The sequence below is a fragment of the Dipodomys ordii genome, unplaced genomic scaffold, assembly GCF_000151885.1.
Source record: "Dipodomys ordii isolate 6190 unplaced genomic scaffold, Dord_2.0 Scaffold95, whole genome shotgun sequence".
Taxonomy (NCBI): domain Eukaryota; kingdom Metazoa; phylum Chordata; class Mammalia; order Rodentia; family Heteromyidae; genus Dipodomys; species Dipodomys ordii.
In genome coordinates this window covers 4,001,499-4,024,370 of record NW_012267311.1, presented here as the reverse complement: position 1 = coordinate 4,024,370, position 22,872 = coordinate 4,001,499, and the positions used below count along the sequence as shown (strand labels likewise).

The 22,872-nt window shown below is 43.1% G+C and overlaps 2 protein-coding genes across 3 annotated transcripts in view; both read right to left on the bottom strand.

Moving 5' to 3' along the window:
• LOC105993341 (phospholipid-transporting ATPase FetA-like) overlaps nt 1-10,430 on the bottom strand; it is a 72,030-nt gene extending 61,600 nt beyond the window's left edge. The window contains exons 1-3 of the mRNA XM_013026575.1: nt 10,325-10,430; nt 10,054-10,234; nt 9,876-9,931 (exon numbers count right to left, since the gene is read on the bottom strand). Coding sequence (XP_012882029.1) covers nt 9,876-9,931; nt 10,054-10,234; nt 10,325-10,430 — 343 coding nt within the window. The remainder of the gene's footprint in view (nt 1-9,875; nt 9,932-10,053; nt 10,235-10,324) is intronic.
• A 1,816-nt stretch (nt 10,431-12,246) lies between these two features.
• Nucleotides 12,247-22,872, bottom strand: part of Unc13b (unc-13 homolog B (C. elegans)) — a 180,285-nt gene continuing 169,659 nt past the window's right edge. For both annotated transcript variants that reach the window (XM_013026666.1, XM_013026665.1), the window contains 14 exons: nt 21,700-21,826; nt 21,382-21,478; nt 21,011-21,154; nt 20,618-20,695; nt 19,561-19,638; nt 19,172-19,260; nt 18,801-18,953; nt 18,548-18,671; nt 18,380-18,436; nt 18,138-18,218; nt 17,193-17,340; nt 14,369-14,461; nt 14,033-14,192; nt 12,247-13,874 (listed from right to left, as the gene is read on the bottom strand). In XM_013026666.1, the coding sequence (XP_012882120.1) occupies nt 13,589-13,874; nt 14,033-14,192; nt 14,369-14,461; nt 17,193-17,340; nt 18,138-18,218; nt 18,380-18,436; nt 18,548-18,671; nt 18,801-18,953; nt 19,172-19,260; nt 19,561-19,638; nt 20,618-20,695; nt 21,011-21,154; nt 21,382-21,478; nt 21,700-21,826 (1,715 nt within the window). In that variant the 3' untranslated portion in view covers nt 12,247-13,588. The remainder of the gene's footprint in view (nt 13,875-14,032; nt 14,193-14,368; nt 14,462-17,192; nt 17,341-18,137; nt 18,219-18,379; nt 18,437-18,547; nt 18,672-18,800; nt 18,954-19,171; nt 19,261-19,560; nt 19,639-20,617; nt 20,696-21,010; nt 21,155-21,381; nt 21,479-21,699; nt 21,827-22,872) is intronic.

The following is a 22,872-nucleotide window of genomic DNA, read 5'->3' as shown; positions in this document are numbered from 1 at the left end:
ATTGTTAAGCATCTGTCATAGTAACAAAGCTTATTAGTACACGATCCTTAACCCAACTCAGAAATGCAAACAAATTGTGTGTGTGTGTGTGTATGTGAGAGAGAGAGAGAGCGAGAGAGCGAGAGAGAGAGAGAGAGAGAGGGAGAGAGAGAGAGGGAGAGAGAGAGAGACTGGTAATACCAGGGTTTGAACTCAGGTCCTTACATCCAGTAGAGGTGCTCTGTCACTTGATTTATGCTCCAGAACTTAAATGTCTTTTCTATCATTTCTTGTATTTCCTATAATCCCAAGTTTGGTGAGCTAAGACTAGAAAAATTGGGTGATGATAACTATAAAGCTAGTTAGAAAATGATAGGAAATGAAGTTTTTGATGAGAAATTGGTGAACACATGTTTCCTATATGAGTATTCAGATTTTTTAAGAAGAAAGTTGAATATCCTGCAAGCCAAATAAAACTCATTTTTGTGCTTGTAGGCTTTTATTTTTTTTACTACAACCTCAGGAGTCAATAGAATCTGTTTCCATGATCATTGTTAGTAGTTCTGATGCCCCCATTTTCTAGGCACCCAGTCCATATCCACAGTAGGCTTGGAACTCCTACTGGTACTGAAAAAAGAGTCAAGAATAGGATGGCCTGAATTTTTGGATGCTCTCCAACCCCTGCAGGGCCATCCACAGCTTTGAAAGGGTAGCTGGCCAAATCCCTCCATTAGCACAGCTTGAAATGTAACATGGTTATAGAGTACTTTGCCAGGAGGGTCCTGAGTAATGATTGCTCAGCTGGAACCAGGAATGGATCCAACCAGGGAAGATATTAAGCTGTTAAACTCAAAGGAAGAGTGAAAGAACCCGAGGGAAGAGAGGAAAAAATGAGATGTGGGAGGTAAATGATAAGAGATGAAGCAAAAAGTGGATTAGCAGCCAGAGAATTGGGTGTTATTTTATGATTTGCTTCTAATTTAATGACAATATGAGCTGGGCAAGTTATTAACAATTTCCTGCCTCAAATTTCTTCTAGAATATGAATTTAAAAAATTATCTAGGCATGATGGCACAGGCCTATTATCCCACCACTTGGAAAGCTAAGGCAGGAGGATAGGGAGTTCAAGATTAACCTAGGGGACATTGTAAGATCCTGACTGAAACAAAAAACAAATTAAAAAAACAAAACATATTAGCTAGGTACAAAATAAAGAAATCAATTAAGGAATACATTTGTCAGACAGAAATTTGGGAGTTATTATATATTAAAAACCAAGTACAGGGGCTGGGAAGGTGGCTCAGTGCCTTGCATGCATGCCTTGCATGCATGAGGCCCTGGTATCGATTCCTCAGCACTACATAAATAGAAAAAGCTGGAAGTGGCGATGTGGCTCAAATGGTAAAGTGCCAGCCTTGAGTCAAAGAGCTGAGGGACAGTGCCTAGGCCCAGAGTTCAAGCCCCTTGACTGGCAAACACACACACACACACACACACACACACACAAACAAGTACAACATTAATTCCCATTATAAGGCTGAGGTAAAAGAGTGGTGAAAGGAAGCCAGGCACCAGTGGTTCATGCCTGTAATCCTAGTTACTCAGGAGGCTGAGATCTGAGGATCACCGTTCGAAGCCAGCCTGAGCAGAAAAGTCCACAAGACTTTCCTGAGACTCACTGTGGCTCAAAGTGATAGAACACTAGCCCTGAGCAAAAGAGCTCAAGGACAGTGCCAAGGCCAAGTTCAAGCCCCATAATTCACCCAAAAAAAATGGTGAAAGAATTAAAATTAACTAATATATGAAATTCCTGCCAAAGTGCTTAGTGCAAATAGTTGATCAATCAATAGAAATACATTTTAAAATACACACCATATCAGTTAAAAAATAACTCATAATATTTTGTACTGGTTGAAAGTTGGCCAGTAACTCTGGAAAATAATTGGCCTTATTTAATAAAGTTGATGAAGCACTTACCCTATAGCTCATCAAGTCCAGTTTTAGGTTTACACACCAGTAAAATTTTTTTGAGATAGTGTGTTACTGTGGCCTAGGATGCTCTATGTAGCCCAGGCTGGCCTTAGTTCAAGGATTGTAAGTGTGAAGCAATATGCCCAGCTACAAAACTCATATGTTCTATGTAAGGATATGTGAAGCAGCTGCTCCTAACAGCAAAACTAGAAACCAACCAAATAGCTATTAAGAGTACTAATAGTAGAATAAAGAAGTAACTAGTGGTATGTTCATACAGTAGAAAGCTAGCTACTTAGCTTGGGGCTGGGAAGGTGGCTCTGTGGTGGAGTGCTTGCCTTACATGTATGAGGCCCTGGGTTCGATTCCTCAGCACCACATAAGCAGAAAAAGCCGGAAGTGGGGCTGAGGCTCAAGTGGTAGAGTGCTAGCCTTCAGCTGAAGAGCTGAGGGACAGTGCCCAGGCCCAGCTTTCAGGCCCCACAACCGACCAAAAAAAAAAAAAAAAAAAAGAAAGCTACTTAGCTGAAAATGTAGTATGTAACTATAGTTACATATACTCGATAACTCTCAGGAGTATATTTAGGGATTAAGAATACTGCTAAAGAATACAAATAGTATTATCCATTTACATAAATTTAAAGATCATGCCAAAGTATATCATTGAGATAATACTTGATACATCAAGGTAAATCTATAAAAAAATAAGGAGATGAAAAGTAAATTTTTTAGGATAGAAGACTGAATGGAGAATAGCAAGAACTTCAAGCTACTGTTGTCATGTATCATTGTTATTCTTTACAACTTACACATTTGTAATAAATACTGCAAATGCATGTCACTACACCTAGCTCTTGCTTGAGAAGGAGTCTCATGAGTATTCCTCGGCCTCTCAGGTAACTAGGTAAGCTACAAGTTCCAAGGTTCAAAAGAAAACATATAGTAACAAAAAGAAATGATGATATCAACTGAGGAAAACATTTTTCTACCCTATGAGAGTAATTTTAAAAACTTACATTGTAAGAATAGTTCTTATTTAAGTCACTACATTTTAAAATATGTTTCCTTTTGAACCTTGGAACTTGTAGCTTATGTTTGTAGTCCTAGTTACCTGAGAGGCTGAGACCAGGAAGATTTTGTTCAAGGTCAGCCCAGGAATACACAAGACTCCTTCTCAAGCAATAGCTAGATGTGGCGACATGCACTTGTCATCTAAGTACATGGGAGATTGAGATTGGGAGGGTCATAGCTTGAGACCAGCTTGGAAAAAATAGTCCTCAAGATTTCTCTTTTGGTCAGTCGTGGGCTTGGACTCTGGGCCTGACTGCTGCCCCTCAGCTCTTCAGCTCAAGGCTAGCACTCCACCACTTGGGCCACAGCGCCACTTCCGGTGGTTTATTGGAGATTGGAGTCTCAAAGATTTTCCTGCCTGGGCTGGCTTTGAACTGCAGTCCTCAGATCTCAGCCTCCTGAGTAGCTAGGATTACAGGTGTGAGCTACCAGCGCCCGGCTAAGACTTTATTTGTTTGTTTGTTTGTTTGTTGCGGTCATGGGGCCTGAACTCTGGGCCTGAGCACTGTCTTTTAACTCTTCAGCTCAAGGCTAGTGCTCTACCACTTGAGCTACAGCACCACTTCTGGCTTTTTTTGCTTATGTGGTACTGAGGAATCAAACCCAGGGCCTTGTGTATGCAAGGCAAGCACTCTACCACTGAGCCACCTTTCCAGCCCTAAGACTTCATTTTAATGGAAGAAGCTGGATGTGGTGTTGTGTGCCTGTCATCTGAGCTATAAAAGGAATCTTAAAAGCAGATCATGGTCCAAGTGTGTGTCTAGGCAGGAATAGAGATTCTATCTCAAAAAATAACCAGTGCAGGACTGAGAGTGTAGCTCAAGTGGTAGAATACCTAGCTGGCAAGCACAAGGTTCTAAGTTTAAACCCTACTACTGCCTTAAAAATAATCCTATTTGGGGGCTGGGAATGTGGCTTAGTGGTAGAGTGTTTGCCTAGCATGCACAAAGCCCTGGGTTCGATTTCTTAGCAACACATAAGCAGAAAAGGCCAGAAGTGGCACTGTGACTCAAGTGGTAGAGTGCTAGCCTGGAGCAAAAAGAAGCTCAGGGACAGTGCTCAGGCCCTAAGTTCAAGCTACAGAACTGGCAAAAAAAAAATCCTATTTGGTGTAATTTTAAACTTAAATTTTCAAAAATAACACAGATGGGCTGGTGGAGTGGCTCAAGTGGAAGAATGCCTGCTTAGCAAAAATAGCAGATTTGCCATATGTCCTTATGTTAATACCTTACATAACCATAGAACAACTAATAAACTAAGAAATTAGTCTGCAAGGTGCAATATCAGAGGATCCATGCTGTTAATACATATTCCTGGTGATGTAAACCTAAATCACTTGAGTTTCCAAGACACTCTACTTTTCCCTTTGTAATTGAATATTTGAGAGAGTAGTCATCAGATTTTTAAAAGGATGTTGAGGAATGTTAGAGTCATACAAGAGACACAAGAATCTGGGCACCAGTAGTTCATATCTGTAATCCTAGCTATTTAGGATACTTATATCCAAAGGATCAAGGTTCAAAGCCAACCAGCAGAAAGTCTCAGAAATGTCCTTGAGACTCTGTTTCCAAAATAGTCAGCAAAAATGTGGGTTGGAGGTATGACTCAAGTAGTAGAGTACCACCAGTGTAAGCAAGCAAGCAGAGAAAGCTCAAGGCTTTGAATTCAAACCCAATACTGGCAAAGAGACAGGGAGAGAGAGAAGGAGAAGGGAAAAGAGAGAGGGAGGAGAGAGGGAGAAGAAAAGGGAAAGGGAGAGAGGAAGAAGGAAAGAAGAGAGAAGGGAGAAGAGGAAGAGAGAGACAGGGAGAGATATCACAAAGAGAAGTTGAGGAATAGCACTAGCGTATTTAAAGTAATTGTAGAAACTAAAGCTCTTTCATTTAGACATGAGAATTAAGAGGTAGAAATAAATAACCTAGATAGGAAGAGTGGTGGATCATAGCCTATGATCTCACCTACTGGCAGAAGCAGGAGATGGTGAGATGGAGGCCAGCCTGGGAAAAGTTATACAAACAAAACGGGAGACTTAGCTTAAATAAATGGTAGAACACTTGCTTAGCATGCACAAGCTCTGGGCTCAATTCTCAGCACATTGAAATAGGTAGGTAGGTAGGGAGAGAGAGAGAGAGAGAGAGAGAGAGAGAGAGAGAGATCCCATCTAATCAGAAAAAATCTCAACATGGTAGTATGCACTTATCATCTCGCTCATATGGGAAGCCTACACAGGAGGATTGAGATCCACATCAGCCCAAGACAAAAAGCAAGATCCTAGTGGAGAGATAACAGAAGCCAAGAAGATTTTGAATATGGTTTAAGTAGTGAAGTACCTGCCTGGCAAGCAAATTCCTAAGCTCAAACCCTAGTACTGCAATAACCATTATCACCACCGTCACCATTGTCACTTGAAAAAATCAAGAGCTATAAAGAGAAGAGAAGGTTCAGCCAGGCACCAGTGACTCACACCAGTGAATCCTAGCTACGGTTGAAGCTGAGATCCAGAGGATGGCAGTTTGAAGGCAGCTTGAGCACAAAAGTCTTTGAGACTCTCTCTCTAAAATAACCAGCAAAAAGTCACACTGGAGGCATGACTCAAATGGTAGAGAACTAGCTAAGTAAGTGGAGCAAAGATAAGGCTCTGAGTTCTAACCTCAGTGTCCAACATAAAAAGAGAGGAGAGAAGTTTTAAATCATGATTTGTCAATTATCTCAATAAATCAATAAACAGAGATAGTCTGTTGGATCTCATGTCTCTCCAGAGACTCACAGACTAGAATATTCTCACCTTTAGCTTTTCAAAAACCATTTCCAACACGATTATCATAGCATGATTTTGTTTTATAAGGTTTCAAAATTAAATCACTTACCTGTCTGCCTCAAGCTTTTAAATAGAACATTCCCCTCACTTTCCTGTAAAAAAAATACTCAAGCATTACACTGAAGTGTGAATACCATCAGCTGTTAAAACCAAAGACTGTGTAATAACCTCGAGTTCAACTTTGTAGTTTTCAACCCAAACTCACATTTTATTTATATTGAAATAAACTATACAAAATTTATTTTCTTCACAAAAATAACAGCAATATTCTATTATTTCTAGCTAAAGTATTTTTTAAAGATTTTTTTCCTATAAATCAAGATGAGGCAGTAGATATAAACACAGAAAGGCATGTCAACTGCCTGTTTTGACCATGAAGCAGAAATGTTCAAAATTTACCTAAAAACTTAGGCTCAACAAAGGAATGTAAACAGCAACACCAGAACATAAGCCAAACTCTTCCTTCCCGATTTTAACTCTAGCTTGCTCTTTTTAATACATTTGATAGACAAAATTTTCTTTTCTTTTTTTTTTTGGTCCAGTTATAGGGCCTGAACTCAGGGCCTGGGCGCTGTCCCTCAGCTCTTCAGCTCAAGGCTAGCACTCTACCACTTGAGCCACAGTGCCACTTCCGGCTTTTTTTTCTTTTTGCTTATGTGGTGCTGAGGAATCGAACCCAGGGCCTCAGGCATGCAAGGCAAGCACTCTACCACTGAACCACCTTCCCAGCCCAGACAAAATTTTCACAAAAACCTTTGCTTAGTGAGTTTAGGAACCTCTCTCTCTGGTAATTTCCCTAACCTTCCATTACAGTTTTTTTTTTTTTTTCCAACACCAGACATTGAACTCAGAGCCTTGTAATGCGCTAGGAAACTCTCTATTATAGAGCTGCATCCTCAGGACCTGTTTATGTTTTTGTGGCAGAATCTTACTATGTATCCAGGCTAGCTTTGAAATAGAGACCTTCTGCCTCTGTTTCCCCCATAGCTGCCATAATTGTAATTTTACCTCCCCTTTTGCAGAAAAAAAATATTCCCAGGAGCAATCAGAGTCAAATCAAGTCTGAATCCTACACTGAATTGTTTTGGAGATCCAAACTTGTAAGACGCTTAGTCCCATTAAAAACCAGAACTATTACAAGGGGCTTCAATACCCTGTAGGCTCTGACTTCATCATTGTTTTCTCCATTTACTCACTTTTAGTCAGACTTTGAAACCTTGATTAGAAAAGGCATTTAGAGCAACAGCCATTTAGGCATTTAAGAAAAGAACTAATACATATTTGGTATCCAGTGTGTATCAGGCCTGTGTAAGATACTTTATTATTAGTGTGTACTTATTGTACAAAGTGATTTCATCACAGTATTTCATATATGCATATATTGTACAGATCAGTTGCCTTTATTGCTCTCTCTCTTTTCCCTGTCCTCCTTTATTTTCAACAGCTTTCAGTGGGTTAATTTGTGCTTTTTGCATATAAACAATGTATTTTGGTATTATTCATCCCTATCATTCTCTTTCCCTTTCCTTCCACTTGTTCCTCAAATAGTCCCACAATTAGTCACACGTATATATATATATATATATATATATATATATATGTGTGTGTGTGTGTGTGTGTGTGTGTGTGATATATACATGTGTATACACGTATTTATGGTGTGATGCTACATGATAGAAAACATGATTTTTATACTTCTGAACCTGGTTTACTTTGCTTAATATGATGATCTCCAGTTCCATCCATTTTCCTTTACCTTTATAGCTGAACAATACTGCACTGTTTATATATGCTACATTTTCATCCATTCATCAGTTATAAGGCATCTAGGCTGCTTCATAGTTACTGGGAATAATGCTGTAATAAACATGGGCCTGCAAGTATTTCTATTGCATACTTACATTCTTTGGATTTATGCCCGAGTGGTATAGCAGAATAATATGCAGTTCTATTTTTACTTTTTCAGGACGACTACACTGCTTTCCGTAGTGGAAATTATGCTAGTGCTCTACCATTTGAGCCACAGTGCCACTTCTGGCTTTTTCTGCTTATGTGGCACTGAGGAATCAAATCCAGGGCTTCAAGCATGCAAGGCAAGCACTCTACCACTGAGCCACATTCCTAGCCCCTTCTTCATGGGTTTATTGGCCAATTATACTTTTAAAAATAAAATTGTTCAAATCATTTCCTGTTTATGAATTGAACTATTATTTTTTGGAGTTTATCTTTCTGAAATCTTTGCGTATTCTAATTATCAATCCCTTGGCAGATGTATAGTTATGTGTCAGGAACAAAGGCATCACCATCTGCATACTTAGATAAGGAGAGTGAGACAGATTTTACATTTGAACAGAGGGAAGAATTTCTTGGAAAGCATCCATAGTGGTGACTTTTCCTTTTCTAGGAAAATACTGCTTGCTGTCCTCTCCTTACAATTCCCAACTCCCTCTACCCTGTTCTCAGAACCTGCCCTCTACAGGTTGCATCATCCAGACTCTTGCCCCTAGAATTCTGTGGAGACTGGAGGGCAGGAGGAGAGAGAAAGTTTAGGATATTTATTCCTCTCTGCCTTGCCCAGTTTTTGCAGTGGTTGCTTAGTACTTCTGACAACAGTTCCTGTCTGGAAATCCCTCTTTCAGAGTTGTAGCTCTAGCTGGGCTTTGGTGAAACCCCTCCCTTCATTTCTTCTTCAGAACTAAGGTGCTAGTGAGTTGCCACTGTTGCTAGTCCCTGTGTCTCACCATTCCTTGTTAATCTCTTAAACATTGATCAGGCCTCTTTACCCTTTGGTAAAATTCTCTTCAGTTGGACCCTTTGGAATACTGTTTTTCTGCTAGTACACGAGAAAAAATAATAAAAGACATTTCCTTCTCTTTATGGCTTCCATTCAATTTCTAATATCTGCAAGCATTTCCTCCCCTTCCTCTACCTCAAATCTTCCCATCTTTCCTGGTCTTTCATAAATTGTTTCTATATAATGACTACTTACAGCTTAACACTGTTGTTACCACAGCTATGCTAAATCCAGTGTAGCATTAGCCCTCTCTTATCCTTGTTGTTCTATGACTATTCAGTTTTGTGAGTTAGGTCATCCCAGTGAGCAATAAATTCTTTAGGAGCTTATTATTAGAGAATTTTGGCAGTTAGAATTCAGAGGACAAATATATTTCAGTTGGAAAGAACCTTAGAGGCTAAGCCTTATTTAATGTACTTATTTTACAGATGTGGAGATTCAGGTTCACATAAAGAAAAGGTCTCACACCACTATACAGTTATATCTGGGATTAAGATTCATCCCACTACTTCACTGTGCTATACTGCACTGAATATTTAGTAACCATTAATATGCTGATCACTCCCAAATTTATGAGGGTTGTCATTTATTCAATGCTAGACTGTGCCTAAATGAACACCAGACACATAGTAAATGTTCAACAAGCATCTGTTGTTCAAACCTGGGAATCAGCAAGACAAATTCCTTAAAAGCTAATCAGAGTCAGGTATGGTAATCCTAATTATGTGGGAGGTGGATGGAGGTGGAGATCAGGAAGATTGTGGTTTGAGAGCAGCCTACGCAAAATGTTAGTAAGAGCTCCATCTCAACAAATAAACTGGTGGTATGTGCCTATGGTCTTAGCTACGTGGAAGGCCACAGATAGGAGGATACTAGCCCAGGCTAGCTTTGAGCAAAAACTCCACAAGACTCAAATCTTTTTTTAAGCAAAATGAGTTGGAGAAGTGACTCAAATGGTAAAGCACTTGCCTAACAAGCACAAGGTCCTTAGTTCAAACCCCAGTACCGCCACAAAAAGTTAATCAGAACTCACAGGGTCATTTATAATAAAAAAAATTCCTTACACATGTAGAGTAAATGTATAGTTGCAAAAGTCCTGTATGTATATGAGCCAGTTTGATCCTTCTAATGTTATCATGGCAGGAATTATTATTCCTAGGTGACAACTACAAGAAACTTGGAAGCTAAAAGTTCTAGGTTTCCTAACTTTTATGAGGAAGAGCTGAGACCAGTATTCATACCTGACTCCTGCTTTACCATTCTTGCTATTTTATATTGCTTATTCAACTCTGCCTTTCTGTATAGGAGGATCATTTAAGAAGTTATTCTGAATATTCACAATGACTAGGTAGATTAAACACACTTATGTCCACTATTAAAGACACTTCTGTATACTGATTCTGATTAGGCACAGCTTACGGTCTGGTCCTGACACTCTGGAGCCTGAACTTCTGGCAGAGAAGCTTTACCATCATGTGATCTAAGATGAAGATGATTGGACAAATGTGTGCCCTTTGGGAGTTATTCTGCGCATCAAGACTAGGCATCTGGGCAAATATATCTTGTCTACAAATGTCTGGGAAACAAAAACACTCGAGTACTGGGAAAGAGCAATATCTGGAGGAGTAATGAGAAAACAGTTCTCAAGAAGTAGGATAGACAAGGACACACAGAAAAGGAGTAGTCATACAATCTCCAAGGATAAAGGGAGAAAGAGATAACCTTTCCTCTGGCGCCCCCTTTGGGCGCTTCTTGCTCACCGTCGCTGCACTGCCGTCGACCCCAGCGACCTCCATCGTAACGCACCTTTGTGCGCAGGCGCTGCAGAGCCCCAGCTTCCGCCCTAAGAGAACCCTACCCCACCCCCTTTCCCACGAGCCAGCCACGCCCCCCTCACCCGGTGCCCACCCTTCTTGGCCAGTAAGCCTTCCTTAGGTCCCCAGCGGCTGTTGGCCTGGCTTTGAAGTGTCTGAGTGCTGATCAACCTCAGAAATCACCATGGGATGAAGTACTCATGCTCTGCCTTGGGTAGACCACGGGCTGTTGAGGGGAGATACACAAGTATTGCAGTGTAGACTGTTGTGCAGAGGGGCTCAAAATTGGTGCCTCAGAGATGTCAGAGACTAAGCAGGGGATGGAGCTTTCAGACATTCTGCCACGAGGCACCTGTGGTACAGGTGCACGTGTTGGGGAACTTAAAGCTAGTGCTTCAATAGTTGCAGAATGGATTTTCAGCCTAGAGGAAATGGGTGATCATAAAACTTTTTCGTGTGTTGGTCCTGGGCTTAGACTCAGGGCCCTGGGCCTGTCCTTGAGCCCGAACCTGTCTTTGTGCGCAAGGCTAGCACTCTACCACTTGAGCCACAGCACTTCAGCCTTTTCTGAGTAGTTTATTGGAGGTAAGATTCTTAAGGACTTATCTGCCTGGGTTGGCTTCAAACCGCAATCCTACATCTCAGCTGCCTGAGTAGCTAGGCTTATCGGCCTAAGCTACTGGTACGCGGCTTGATCAAATAGCTTTAAAAGGAGAGGGAGTAAATAAGGATACAGGTGGACCCATTGACACAATGAGATGTACAAGATGTTATGTCAAAAAAAGAACTTTACAACTTTGGCTGGGAGGAGTAGGGAGTGGGGAGGAGATGGGAGGGCAGAGATGGTAAAGGAAAACAAAGGAGGAGGCAACATGCTTGATAAGAAATGTACTCATTACCTTGTTCATGTAATTGTAATCCCTCTGTACGGTATTTTCACAATAAAAAACTTATTAATTAAAAAAAAGGAGAGGGAGTGTGGAAGAGAGCAGATGAAGACTATTACACTAATCCGCAAGAGTGGAACTCAAAGCTACTTTTGTAGTGGGGACTGAGAAGAAACAGTGGGTCCAAGGGGTAATTTTGATGCAGAAATGACAGAAGGTGAGAAGTTTAGGAGAGGAGAGAGGAGGAGGAAGTTTTTAAATGACTTGGCAACTGAACTGTAAGGATTTATTTAGCAAGGCATGGAAATGGAGCTGGTTTCCTGCCCCAGATGGTGATAGTGCAGGCTGAGTAGGTGAGACCTAAATTTCTTGTTCAGCTCTTTCTGATTCCTATGTCAGGATGCATCACTTTTACCTTCCTCCCCCTTGAAAGTAATATTTCTACTGCAGCTGTCTTCCCTGAAAAGAATCTGTGTGCACTCCTAGGCCTGACCTTCAGTCCCATCTATTGCAGGCCCCAATAGAACACCTTTCCCCAAGAGAACTCTGCCTTCTTTCACAGCCCCGGTTGTGGTCCTAATGGTCCCACAAAGAAAAGAGGAATAGGCTTCTTTTCTATGATTCACATCGTCTCCTTCTCTTCTGGAGCTTTTTCAGGAAGCGGATGCTGTAGGTCCCATGATTTTGTTTTTCATATTGGTGCTCTCAGGTAAATGCCAAGCTCCTAGCCCAATAGCTGCTGTTCTTCTTGGTGGATTTTCAGAACCAATTTAGATTTAACCACTTAGCTGGTAGAGAGTGGGGACAAGGAGGGAGAGTATGAAGTTGCAGAAGCCATTCAAAGGTTATCATTATACAGGCCAGTCATTTCTATGGCTTTCCACACGCTCACAGAATTACCAGATTCCAAAGACTGCTATAAGATAATTTATTACAGACTATCCTATAATCTCTTGTAACAGTAGCATATACAATAATTAAAAACAGCAAAAAGGCTTTGTTTCTTCTTTCATGTTTTGGAGGTACAGCTGTGGACAATGCTGAGTCCTCAGTAAATTCAGGATGCTGCTATTGAGGAAATCCAAGGACCATGTCACATCTCTGAGCAAGGGCCTGGTAATCCAAGCTGAGTTTGTGTCTGAATCTTCCAAGGGATGTCCAGCCCCACCCTCCATCCAGCTTGTACACAGGTATCAGAGTCCATGTATCTTCTATGTGAGTGAGCATCAGAGGGGAATAGCAGCTGATCTCATGACAGAGAGAAAGGCCAAAGGCTAGATTCTTTCTACAAGGAGGATAGCCAGAAGGCAGTGGCCATAGGCAAGGAAAACACTTCCTAGCCTGGCTTTCACAATTTTTGGCTTTATTCAGGGCCTACTCAAGAGGAAAATATTCCTGGATACTTCAGCTAGCCCTAATGTCTGTACATATAAGAATACCCTCTCATGTCCTAAGTGGTCACTTTCCTCCCTACAGGAATGAGAACTCTGGGAAAATGTCCCCAGGTTCCTAAGATTAAAGAAATATTCTGCTCAGGGCTCTGAAGCACCATGTGAAACTGAACTAATAACAGATATACTCTGAGGGAAGGGATTAGCACAGCTGTTTTTTAGAAGCTACTTTGTTCACTTTCAAGGCCTTGTTTCTCACTGAAGACAGAAACAGTTCTGCTGAATTCTACTCTGTCTGCTCCTTACTCTGGCCATTATCCAGTATAGATTACAGGGCCCATTAATACCTGTAAGGCTCAACCAACTACCTAGCCAATCAGGCACAAGCTTAAACTCTCTAAACTTGTTCTAATGTGTCTAACTGGATAAATCATGTTTTGTAGAAGGTGTGTGGGGGGGGACAGGGCGTGGAGTGGGAAAGGTAACTACCAAGAAGAGCTGACACTCTCAGAAATGTATGTCCCTATTTTTTCCCCCAGGGCTGAGGACCGAACCCAGGGCCTTGCGCGCGCCGGGCAGGCGCCCTTCTGCTGGGCTAAACCCCCAGTCCCTGTCCCTATGTTTTTATGGAAAACCTCTCCCCATGGTAGCTTCTGTAGCTCAGCTCCTAGCACCACATACCTGGTAGTCAGGAATTTATGATCCTTTCAATGAAAAGCCATACTCTTACTATCCTCAAATTTTCCTTAATATTCTTAGTGAAAGGGTCAGCCTCTTGTCCACAAGGACCCTAATCTGGCCACTCCCATTGGCTTGGATTTGTGTAATTGGTGTCACCTGGTTGGCACTAAGCCAGGAGTGTTCAACTCCCCTCTTCTGTGGATCGAGACTCTGATTTAAGTTTCACAAATTCGCGGGCCACCTCATCATTGCTCCTCTGAGATAGAATCCGAAGAATGGTCATGCCTGTCTCGTCCATGTGGATCTTCCTGCCCAAGGGACACCAGCAGGCACAGCTGCCCTTAGTTGCCACATCCCTTAGGGGCATCACTGCCAGCCCTATCACACGATCTTCTCGGGCAAAGCAGTAATCCTTCACACAGATCTGCAACTCATAGGCCTCTGGACCCTCTTCATTTCCAAGGAGGCTGTGAGCACAGGACAGAAGGCAGGAAGCCAGATCTGAAAATCTTCTACTGACTTCATCTCAGTTTGTCATCCAACCCATCCCTCCTTTCTCAGACTGTTCAGCTGCACCTCCCATATCCAACCCAGAGTCCTTCAGGTCTCCCACCCTATAACTTACAAGTGAAATGTTTCATTGTACTTGGGGCTCCAGTTGTTGCTTTTGGACTTGGTTGTGAACTTCCTCTTCTTATCACTTTGGTGTGGGCCAACCATGGTCACTTCCACAAAAGGCCGGAACATACCCGCTGTCTGCCACTTGAGGTCATTGGCAGCCACCACTGCCCAAACAAGGGAAAACAGTGAGGGATCCACCCAGACATTCAAAGTTCTTGAGCCCCAGGTCATATTGCCCTTGGAGGAGGCTAAACTGGAGGACTAGGATGAGTATCCCTTGCTTTCAGCTGAGGAGGCCAAAAACAAGAAAATTTCAGACCTATATGTCCATAATACTCACCTTTCACTGTGACCTTGTGTTCCCCAGTACCAGGGTGTGTAAACAAGTCCACCTGAATAGAGACTTCTCCCATAGGATCATCCACACCAGACCCTGAGGACAGACAGATGATGGCCCATTGCAAAACTCCAGGATTTCAGAACTAATTATTCCAGGTAAAACTGAGGGATTGGGTAGCTACCCCCTCCCCGCACCGTCAATTCTAAAGCACGAAGCAATCACCCACAGAAACTATGAGGAAGTAAGCAATGGGAGAAGGAAAGTGAGGAGATAAAGAATAAGGCTATGCATTTTAATACAAATTAAGCTGATAGCATGTCAGAAACATTCTCAAAAAATTGCACTAGGAATCTCTTAGGATCCTCAAACCTCTCCTGTCCACTAGACTGGAGAACTTTTCATTCACAGATATTGGGCAGGTCAGTGCTGTAAATTCTGTATCTATATGGAAGCTATGTCCATCTTGTGATCTCTCTCTGTGTCTCTGTCTGTGTGTGTCTCTCTCTCTGAGAAAGGATCTTGCAATGTAGCCCAGACTGATCTTAAACGTCCTATGTAGCCAAGACTAGCTTCAAACTCACAGTTCCCTGGTTTATGATATCTTTTTGTTTGGGGGAGGGGGGGTTACGCTGGAACTGGGGCTTGAACTCGGGGCCTGAGTACTGTCCCTTAGCTTTTTCAATCAAGGCTGCACTCTACCACTGGGGCCACAGCTCCACTTCCAGATTTTTGCTGGTTAATTGGAGAAAAGTCTCAAGTACTTTCTTGTCCAGGTTGGCTTAGAACCTTGATCCTCAGATATCAGCCTCCTGAGTAGCTAGGATTATAGGCATGAGCCACTAGCACCTGGCTTATCAGCCTTTTAATAGAACATTGTGGATCCTCCTTTATCAAGCTCCCTCCCACCATACCCAGGATTCCTGGATGCCCCAGCCAGGGAGGCTGACTTCTCTGGAAAACCTTTGTATTATTCAAATCTGCAGAACAGCTCTCTAGTCCCGATCTACTAGCTCCTTTCAAAGCAGAAACGTTACCTAATTAGATTACTCTCATTATAGCCTTTCATTGTAGGGAGAAAGGAAGCCCTGAGGACAGGACAGGACAGGACAGGACAGAGGTCAGCAAACAGAATCCCTTTCTAGGCTATATATCATCTAGCTCTGAGACTTAGGATGGAGCTTTTGAACTTTTGACAACAGGTCCAGCCAGTGCCTTTATAAGCAACTCATTCTAGCTCACAGGGGTCAGTGATCACGTTAGATTCATGTCTGCAGAATGTATAACATACCCTTTTCCGGCTGAATGTCCTCATTAGCAGTAAACCTAATACCTTTCCCATCATGCACTGAGCGAAGACAGGCAAGTCAAGAGGTAGTAGCAGCAGTAAGACAGAGAAAGAAGAATGGTTAGAGGTCAAAGAAGTTATAGCCATTTAAAAAGCTCTGTACTTTTCTGGGGGAGCAGAGATGAGGCAGAGTGAAGAAAGAAGTCCAAGAACTGGAATGAGTGCCTGAATGTTCCATATTAGACTTCATGGACTTAAGAGCAACCAAATCATTGGCAAAAGCAGTAGAAAATATAGACAGAGTATCTGAGAACAGTGGAGTAAGACAGAGGTTGTAGACCCTAATTTCCTAGGCTCTTAAGTGACAATAGGTAGGAAACACATATACATTATTCTTTCTGAAAATATAACTCTGCTCTCACCCCCTCTCTGTGCCTTTTTCAGCCTTTTCCTTTCTTCTGTCTACCTTACAGCTTGATACCTCTGGATTAATTTTCTGTAATAATTCAGATTTTCCCTCATGATACACATAGTACATGTACTCAGCTCTGTAAAGTTCTACTTGACCCCTTTAACCAGACTTACTGCTGCTGTTTTGTGTTTTGGTTTGATTTGATATTGGGGTTTGAACTCAAAGCTTTGCACTTGCTAAGCAGGTGAGTTACTTCTGAGCTATAGCTCCAATACATCACTGATTCTTTTGCAGCCTTTTCCTCCATCCTGGATCGGATGTAGGAACAGTGGTTCCAGTTTCACATCTCTTGTCACATCCATTCTGCTGCTTAGATTTCTCTCCTCCAGCTCAGTGCTCAATAAGGTCCAAGCCTTCCATTCACACCGTCAGGTTCACACCCCCAGAAAACCCTCCCAGGATTGTCTAGAACAGGAAGCAACTAACATGCCTGAAGGTGCCTCCTAAGAGGACTCTACTGCAGAGTCAGCTCAAGCCACTCTTTACGGATGTGCTTAGTTAATACAGGCCTGGCCAGAGGCAAAGAGAAGTTTGGATGACTAGAAATCCCTAGAACAAAACCAACTGCCAGATCCCTGGTACAAAAGCATCATCCATAAGGTCTTGCAGTCCACTTAACCTGCTTCCATGGTTTGCCTCTTAGTCTTCACCTTGTCCATGCTGAAAAGTCTGGAAGATTTCCCTATTTCTCCCTAAGACAACTACCACTAAAGCCTCCAAAACTATGAGCCTAACAAGTGTCTCAACCACTTCTTCTCAAGACTTCCTTACAGATTTTTCTTTCTTCTTCCTGCTTACCAGACCGAGTATACCTGGTAAGCTCAATAAACATGCATGGCCAGCTGATGTTTTCAAAAAGAAATCTCAGGCACATTTACCAGTCACCTGTGATTTTCCTGCCTGATATAGATAAGGGATTGGGTAAGTACTGAGGTTCACTCAAGGGATCTTGAGATCCAAGTATGAAAGACACTCTGAAGAAACCAGATTGTCTCCAAGGACTAAACAATACTGACTTCCTAGAAGCAGATGGACAGGGGAGACAGGAATAGTTCTTAGGCTCTTACCCTGAGCAGTCTGTGAGCGCACAAATGTCTTGATGAGAGTGTCCGTGGTCTGTGTGTATAAGGATAGGGCATAACGCAGAGACTGCAGATCTGGGCTCTTCTCTAGGAAGGTTTTCTTTAGTCCATTTCCTCCTGCATGGAAGTATTGCTGAAAGAGAAATGAACACCCGCTTCACCCCCTCAGAGAAGCCAGAAGAGGTTTACAGGAACAGGAGGCCATCTGACAGACAATAAAATCAGGAACATCCACAGAACTAATCCCAGTGCCCTGGATAAAGAGCATCATTGGGTATTTGGCAGGAACTAGGAAAGGGCCTTATTCCTGGGGATGATGTTCAGAGGACGGGTTTATTTAGCCAAGTACAGTTATGTGTGACAGATACTTTTTTTTTTTTGTCAGTCATGGGGCTTGAACTCTAGGCCTGAGCACTGTCCCTCAGCTCTTCAGCTCAAGGCAAGTGCTCTACCACCTGAGCCACAGCACCACTTCCGGCTTTCTGATGGTTTATTAGAAATAAGAGTTTCACAGCCTTTCCTGACAGGGCTGGCTTTGAACCACGATCCTCAGATCTCAGCCTTCTGAGTAGCTAGGATTACAGGTGTGAGCCACCAGCACCCAGCTAACAGATACATTTCAGCAAGGGAGAATAGCTTTAAAATGATCTTTTCCCCTATGAACCTTAGGGAACTTGATGCCTAGGAGATATTTCTCCAAGGTACCTTAAGTTAAGTTTGCATGGAGCTGACTTATTATTTCCTTACCAATCATAAGTGTCTTGAACTTAGGACAGTATCTGCTACTCTCTGTATCCTTGACAGTGCACAGGACCTCTCCTCTAGATATGGAGTGCTAAGAGCCTAAAGCATACCTAATCTGGCAGGGTAGAATTTCAGAGGCCAAGTGTTTATGGTAATAAGATTGCCTAGGAAAAGAAAGATCTTTACCTTGATGGTATCCAGGGCCAGGTCAAGGACAGCACACTGCTTTGGAGTGAGATTACGTGTTTCTTCTCGCACCATGTGGTCCTGAAACCCCAGAGAAAGCAGTAGTATCAAAAGAGCTGAGAGTAGTCAGGAAAATCATGCTCCTACCTGCCAGTTCAGGAGTGCATGTTTCTCTCCTTCCCTCCTCTTTAGCCTTCTAGATATCCTCCCCTAGTCTCATAAGGACCCCACACTCCAAGAACCTTGAGTTTGGAAAGCTGACTCAGCTCCTTGGCAGCAGTGAAGATCAGCTGGGTGCCCTAGGTAGAGAGGGGATTAGTCAAAAGCAGAAAACCTCAAACTCCATCAGGAAATGAAGACTTAGGGGCACAAGTGGACAGTGGGAATAAGTAGGAGGGAGGTGTCCTTACCGTCTGATCAGTGAGAGGTGGCAGAACAATCATCCTTTCCATGGTATTCATTACCACCCGCCAGAGCTCCTTCAGGACTCGCTTCAGAACAGTCTTCTCACATACAGTGGCGAAGAGTGTGAGGCTGCAGGCCAAGGCAATGGGTAAGGCAGGGGCAAGAGTCTGGGAGGCCGGCTCCTACTAAAAGGCTGATAGCTTGACAGCCTCTTTGCTTTGCTCACCCCCCTGGAACAGTCCTGAGGATCATACTCACTTGCCATCCAAGAAGTCCATGAGAGGCCTCAGCACACTATCTGCATCTTGAGCCACTGAGGCCCTAGCGTTGGGGGATGCATTCCCTGTGCCCCGAACCTGGCCCAGGATGTCGGCCATTTGTCGAACACACTCATCAATCTGCACCTGGAAGCTATACATGTGCTCATAGGGCAGTCCTCCCTGCCCCCCACATTGACCCAGGAGCAGCACCCATCCTTCAGGCCCATTCCCACATTTATGATGTAGCTTCAGCGGGGACAGTCATAGAAGCACATGAAAGAGCTACATACCTGCAGCCAGATGGAAAGGAATGGGATTGGCCAGGGACAACACCAAATTGTAAAAGTTGTGTGCTTGGGGGCCACTGACCTGTTTCCGAACACCATACTGAGTTCATCCAGAACTGTATTCAGTTTCACTTGCAGCTCCTTCAGACTGTCTGCAGCTTCAGGGTCCAGCTGTATCCGCAGGAGTTGAGCATGGCTAGGCTGATTCTCTTGATTCTTGTCTCCTCTATCACTACTTCTCTCTCCTAGGTCCTCACCCCAATCCCTGTTCTTCCTTCCTAGGGCCTCACCCCAACCCTGCTCTTCCCTCTTTGGATCATACCCCAATGCTTGCTCCTCTATCCTATGGCTAATCTCAGATCATGCCAGACCAGACCCCAAGCTAAACTCTGATCAAGAAAGGGTAGAGTTCTATGGTCAAGAAGCTCAGAAATAAAGGGAAGTAGAGTGACCAAAAACCCTAAGACTTACCTCCTTGCCTCCCATGGCCTCAAACATTTTCTCCAGTTGGACTCTTAGTTGCTGCATGTTGTTCATCAGAATGCAGGGCTTTGGAAACAGATGTAACCCTTAAGTCTTGGCTCTTTTCATCATAGGCTCCATTAACTTGGGGTACTTCCCTCTCTCATACTATTCCAAAGCCACAGAGACTTCATATATTATATAGGTCTTGTCCTTAGCACTGAGATAAGGAACCAAGTGAAGACTAGAAGACTATGAAGACTAGAAGCAAATGTTTTTGCCTTTAAACTGAACGGTAGGTATGCATATATTAATGGTATTACCTTTTATAACTTGTTCTATCTAAAAATTTTTGTTAAAAATAAAACCAGTGGTTGGTTTATGCCTGTAATACTATATTCATCACAACTATCTCAACTAATAGCTGAACATAGTGGCACATGCCTGTCATCCCATCTGGGCAGAAAGAATATATAGGTGAATCACAGTCCAGCCTGACCTGGACAAAAACATAAGATCCTATCTCAAAAATAACTAAAGTAGGGCTGGGAAGTTGGCTCAGTGGTAGAGCACTTGCCTTGCATGCATGAAGCCCTGGGTTCGATTCCTCAGCACCACATAAGCTGAAGGAAAAAAGCCGAAAGTGGCGCTGTGGCTCAAGTGGTAGGGCGCTAGCCTTGAGCTGAAGAGCTGAGGGACAGCGCCCAGGCCCAGAGTTCAGGCCCCATGACTGGGAGCCCCCCCCAAAAAAAAAACTAAAGTAAAAAAGGGGGGGCTGAGCTACTGTTTAAAACAATAGAGTATCCACCTAGCATGTGCAAGGCTTGGAGTTCAATCTTTAGTACTGATGTACGTGCACAACCAATCCAAGAACTAGCTTAGTAGAGAATGAAAAGTAATAAACTGAGGTTCAAAGGGACTCATTCAAGTACTCATTTTTGGCATGTTTCTTGAGTGTCAAGCAGAGCTCTGGAAGGAACCAGAAGTCAAGAGCATCTCAGAATAGCTTCAAACACAAGAGGATTCATATTCCTTTTCTCTTAAGTGCCCTAGGGCCTGATCTTACCAGTTTCTCCTTTGTGCAATAAGCTGGAAAGTCCTTTGATAATATGTCTGCATACTGCATCAGTACTTTCCCGATGGTCTGAGCAAAGAGGAAAAAAGGAAAGAAGAGAATCTTTCTTTAGCTTATCTGAGGTTTCATTTTTCATCACAGAACAATGACATTAAGGAAGCTAAGGTAGGCTCTTACAGGAAACAGCTACGTTTCCACCACCACCACCACTCCCTCCCAACTACAGAATAGCACTGAGGGAGACCATCTGTCTACATCAAACACAGTAAAGGGAAAAACAGCAGTACTAGGCTCTTACATGAAAATTACCACAGAGAGAGGCTGAGCTCAAGTCTGTGAATGTGATGATAGAAAGGGGGAAGCAGCAGGAAGGCTCATGGTTACCTTAGCAAATCTCCTCATGTAGTGAGCAAGGATGCTGGGGTCAGGGCATTCCAACTTCCGGATGATCTCAAAGCTCTGGTTGAGCTGTGTGAAGACATCCACCACAGAACAGGAAAAGAGTGCATGCTCTGATGTCTGCTGGAACTAAGGCCAAATACAGAATCAGTATTCATAGCTGCTACCTTTCTCTTAAGCAGATAGGGTCTAAAAGAACTCTGCCTAGTAGGGAGGCTCAGTGGCCTACTAAGTCCTTCCTAAGGACTCTACAGGCAAGGGACAGACAGCCTGGTGAAAGCATAGGCATTTCTGCCAATAGCTAAGTGTTGGGACACCTGGCCCTGGCCCCTGTTCAGCCCAAGGCCTCAACTTACCCCATCTTTCTTATCTCGTTCCAGAGCCCCACGAAGGAATTCCAGGGACACATCCTCATTTTCATCTAGCCACTGGAGTACAAACTGTTCAAACCACCTGTAGTCAGAAAAGAACAGTGGGTTGAAGCTAGAGGTGGGTATATGCTCTGTGCCTCAGAGTTCCACCAGACTGGGATCTTCTGTAAGGCAGGGTATAGTTTGATACTTCTTTCTCTACAACAGGATCCAGACCAACTAGTTCCAAAAACAAGCCTACTGAACTGTATGGAAGACATAAGCTCCTCCCACCCTTCCACCTACAGTGCCCACATAACTCACGCTGGGTACTCAGGCACCTGCCCCTGGAGGGCAGGCAGATCCCGAACATATTCATTGTGGAGCCACTTCACCTTGAAGTGCAGGTTCATGTAGTCAGCACTCTTACAGAGCCGGCCTTTCTCATGTTCTAGTGAGGGAAGGAAGGCTGGATCAGATCTTAGCAGTAGCTATGGGTCCTGAGCTTTCCCACGGCAGCAGATCTAGTCAGGCAGCTCAATCAGATACCTTAGAAGACAAGTAACTCCTAACTTCCATTTCATAGCCATCTTTCCACCAGTGCCCTGCTCAGCCACTCTCTCAGAATCTTCCTCTAAAGAGACTAAGATAAAACCTATAATCTTTTAGCTTTAGCTTTCCAAGTGGAAAGGTGAAGAGGAAAAAGGGCTGGGAATACTAATACTAATTAGCAGAAGCACTGCCAAAGACTGGGAGGGTTTTCTGGTTAAAAAAAAAATCTTAGTAGCTGAGCCATTCCATGAGATGGGCTTAAATGCTAAGACATGAAGGCAAATACAGAATGAATGGATACACAGAGACAGGGGAAACCAAATAAAAAAGCTCTGAGAAGTTATGTATAACACAATTCTGAAAGAAACTGAAGGGCTCCAGAGCATACCTGAGACATGGAAAACAAGCTCTCAGGGAAGTATGAAAACAAGGATAGTCAGTTTGGAAGCTATAGAAACACTACCTGACGAAAGGGCCATCATGCTCCAGAAAACTGGACTGTTATTGTGGATGTAATAGGTCATTTTGCTGATTCTTGAGGGCTTTCTAGAAAAAATAGGTCTAACATCACTCAGTACCAGCTCAGAGTCTAGAGCACTTGCCATACCTATGGAGTCCATCCAGTCCTTTCCCTCTATATACAAGTTCATTGTGTGTTGCTATACCATAATAGTACTGGCAAACTAATAGGGAGAATACTAAGCAGCAGAGGAGGAGAAGCCAGTTTCCTTGGGGAACCTATTGTTCAACTCTGAGATGCCATGGATGATGCTTCTCTGAATCAAAGTAAAACAGTCTGGGCCACTGACCCTTCCGAGTCAGTGCAGCAATACACTCAGGGAGGAAAGGGAAATGTGGGGTTCAGCCTCAAAAGGCTTTGGATCCCAGGGCTTTCATCACCTGGCTCTCTAGGACCCAGCCCTAAGTTGCAATTGCTGTATCTTC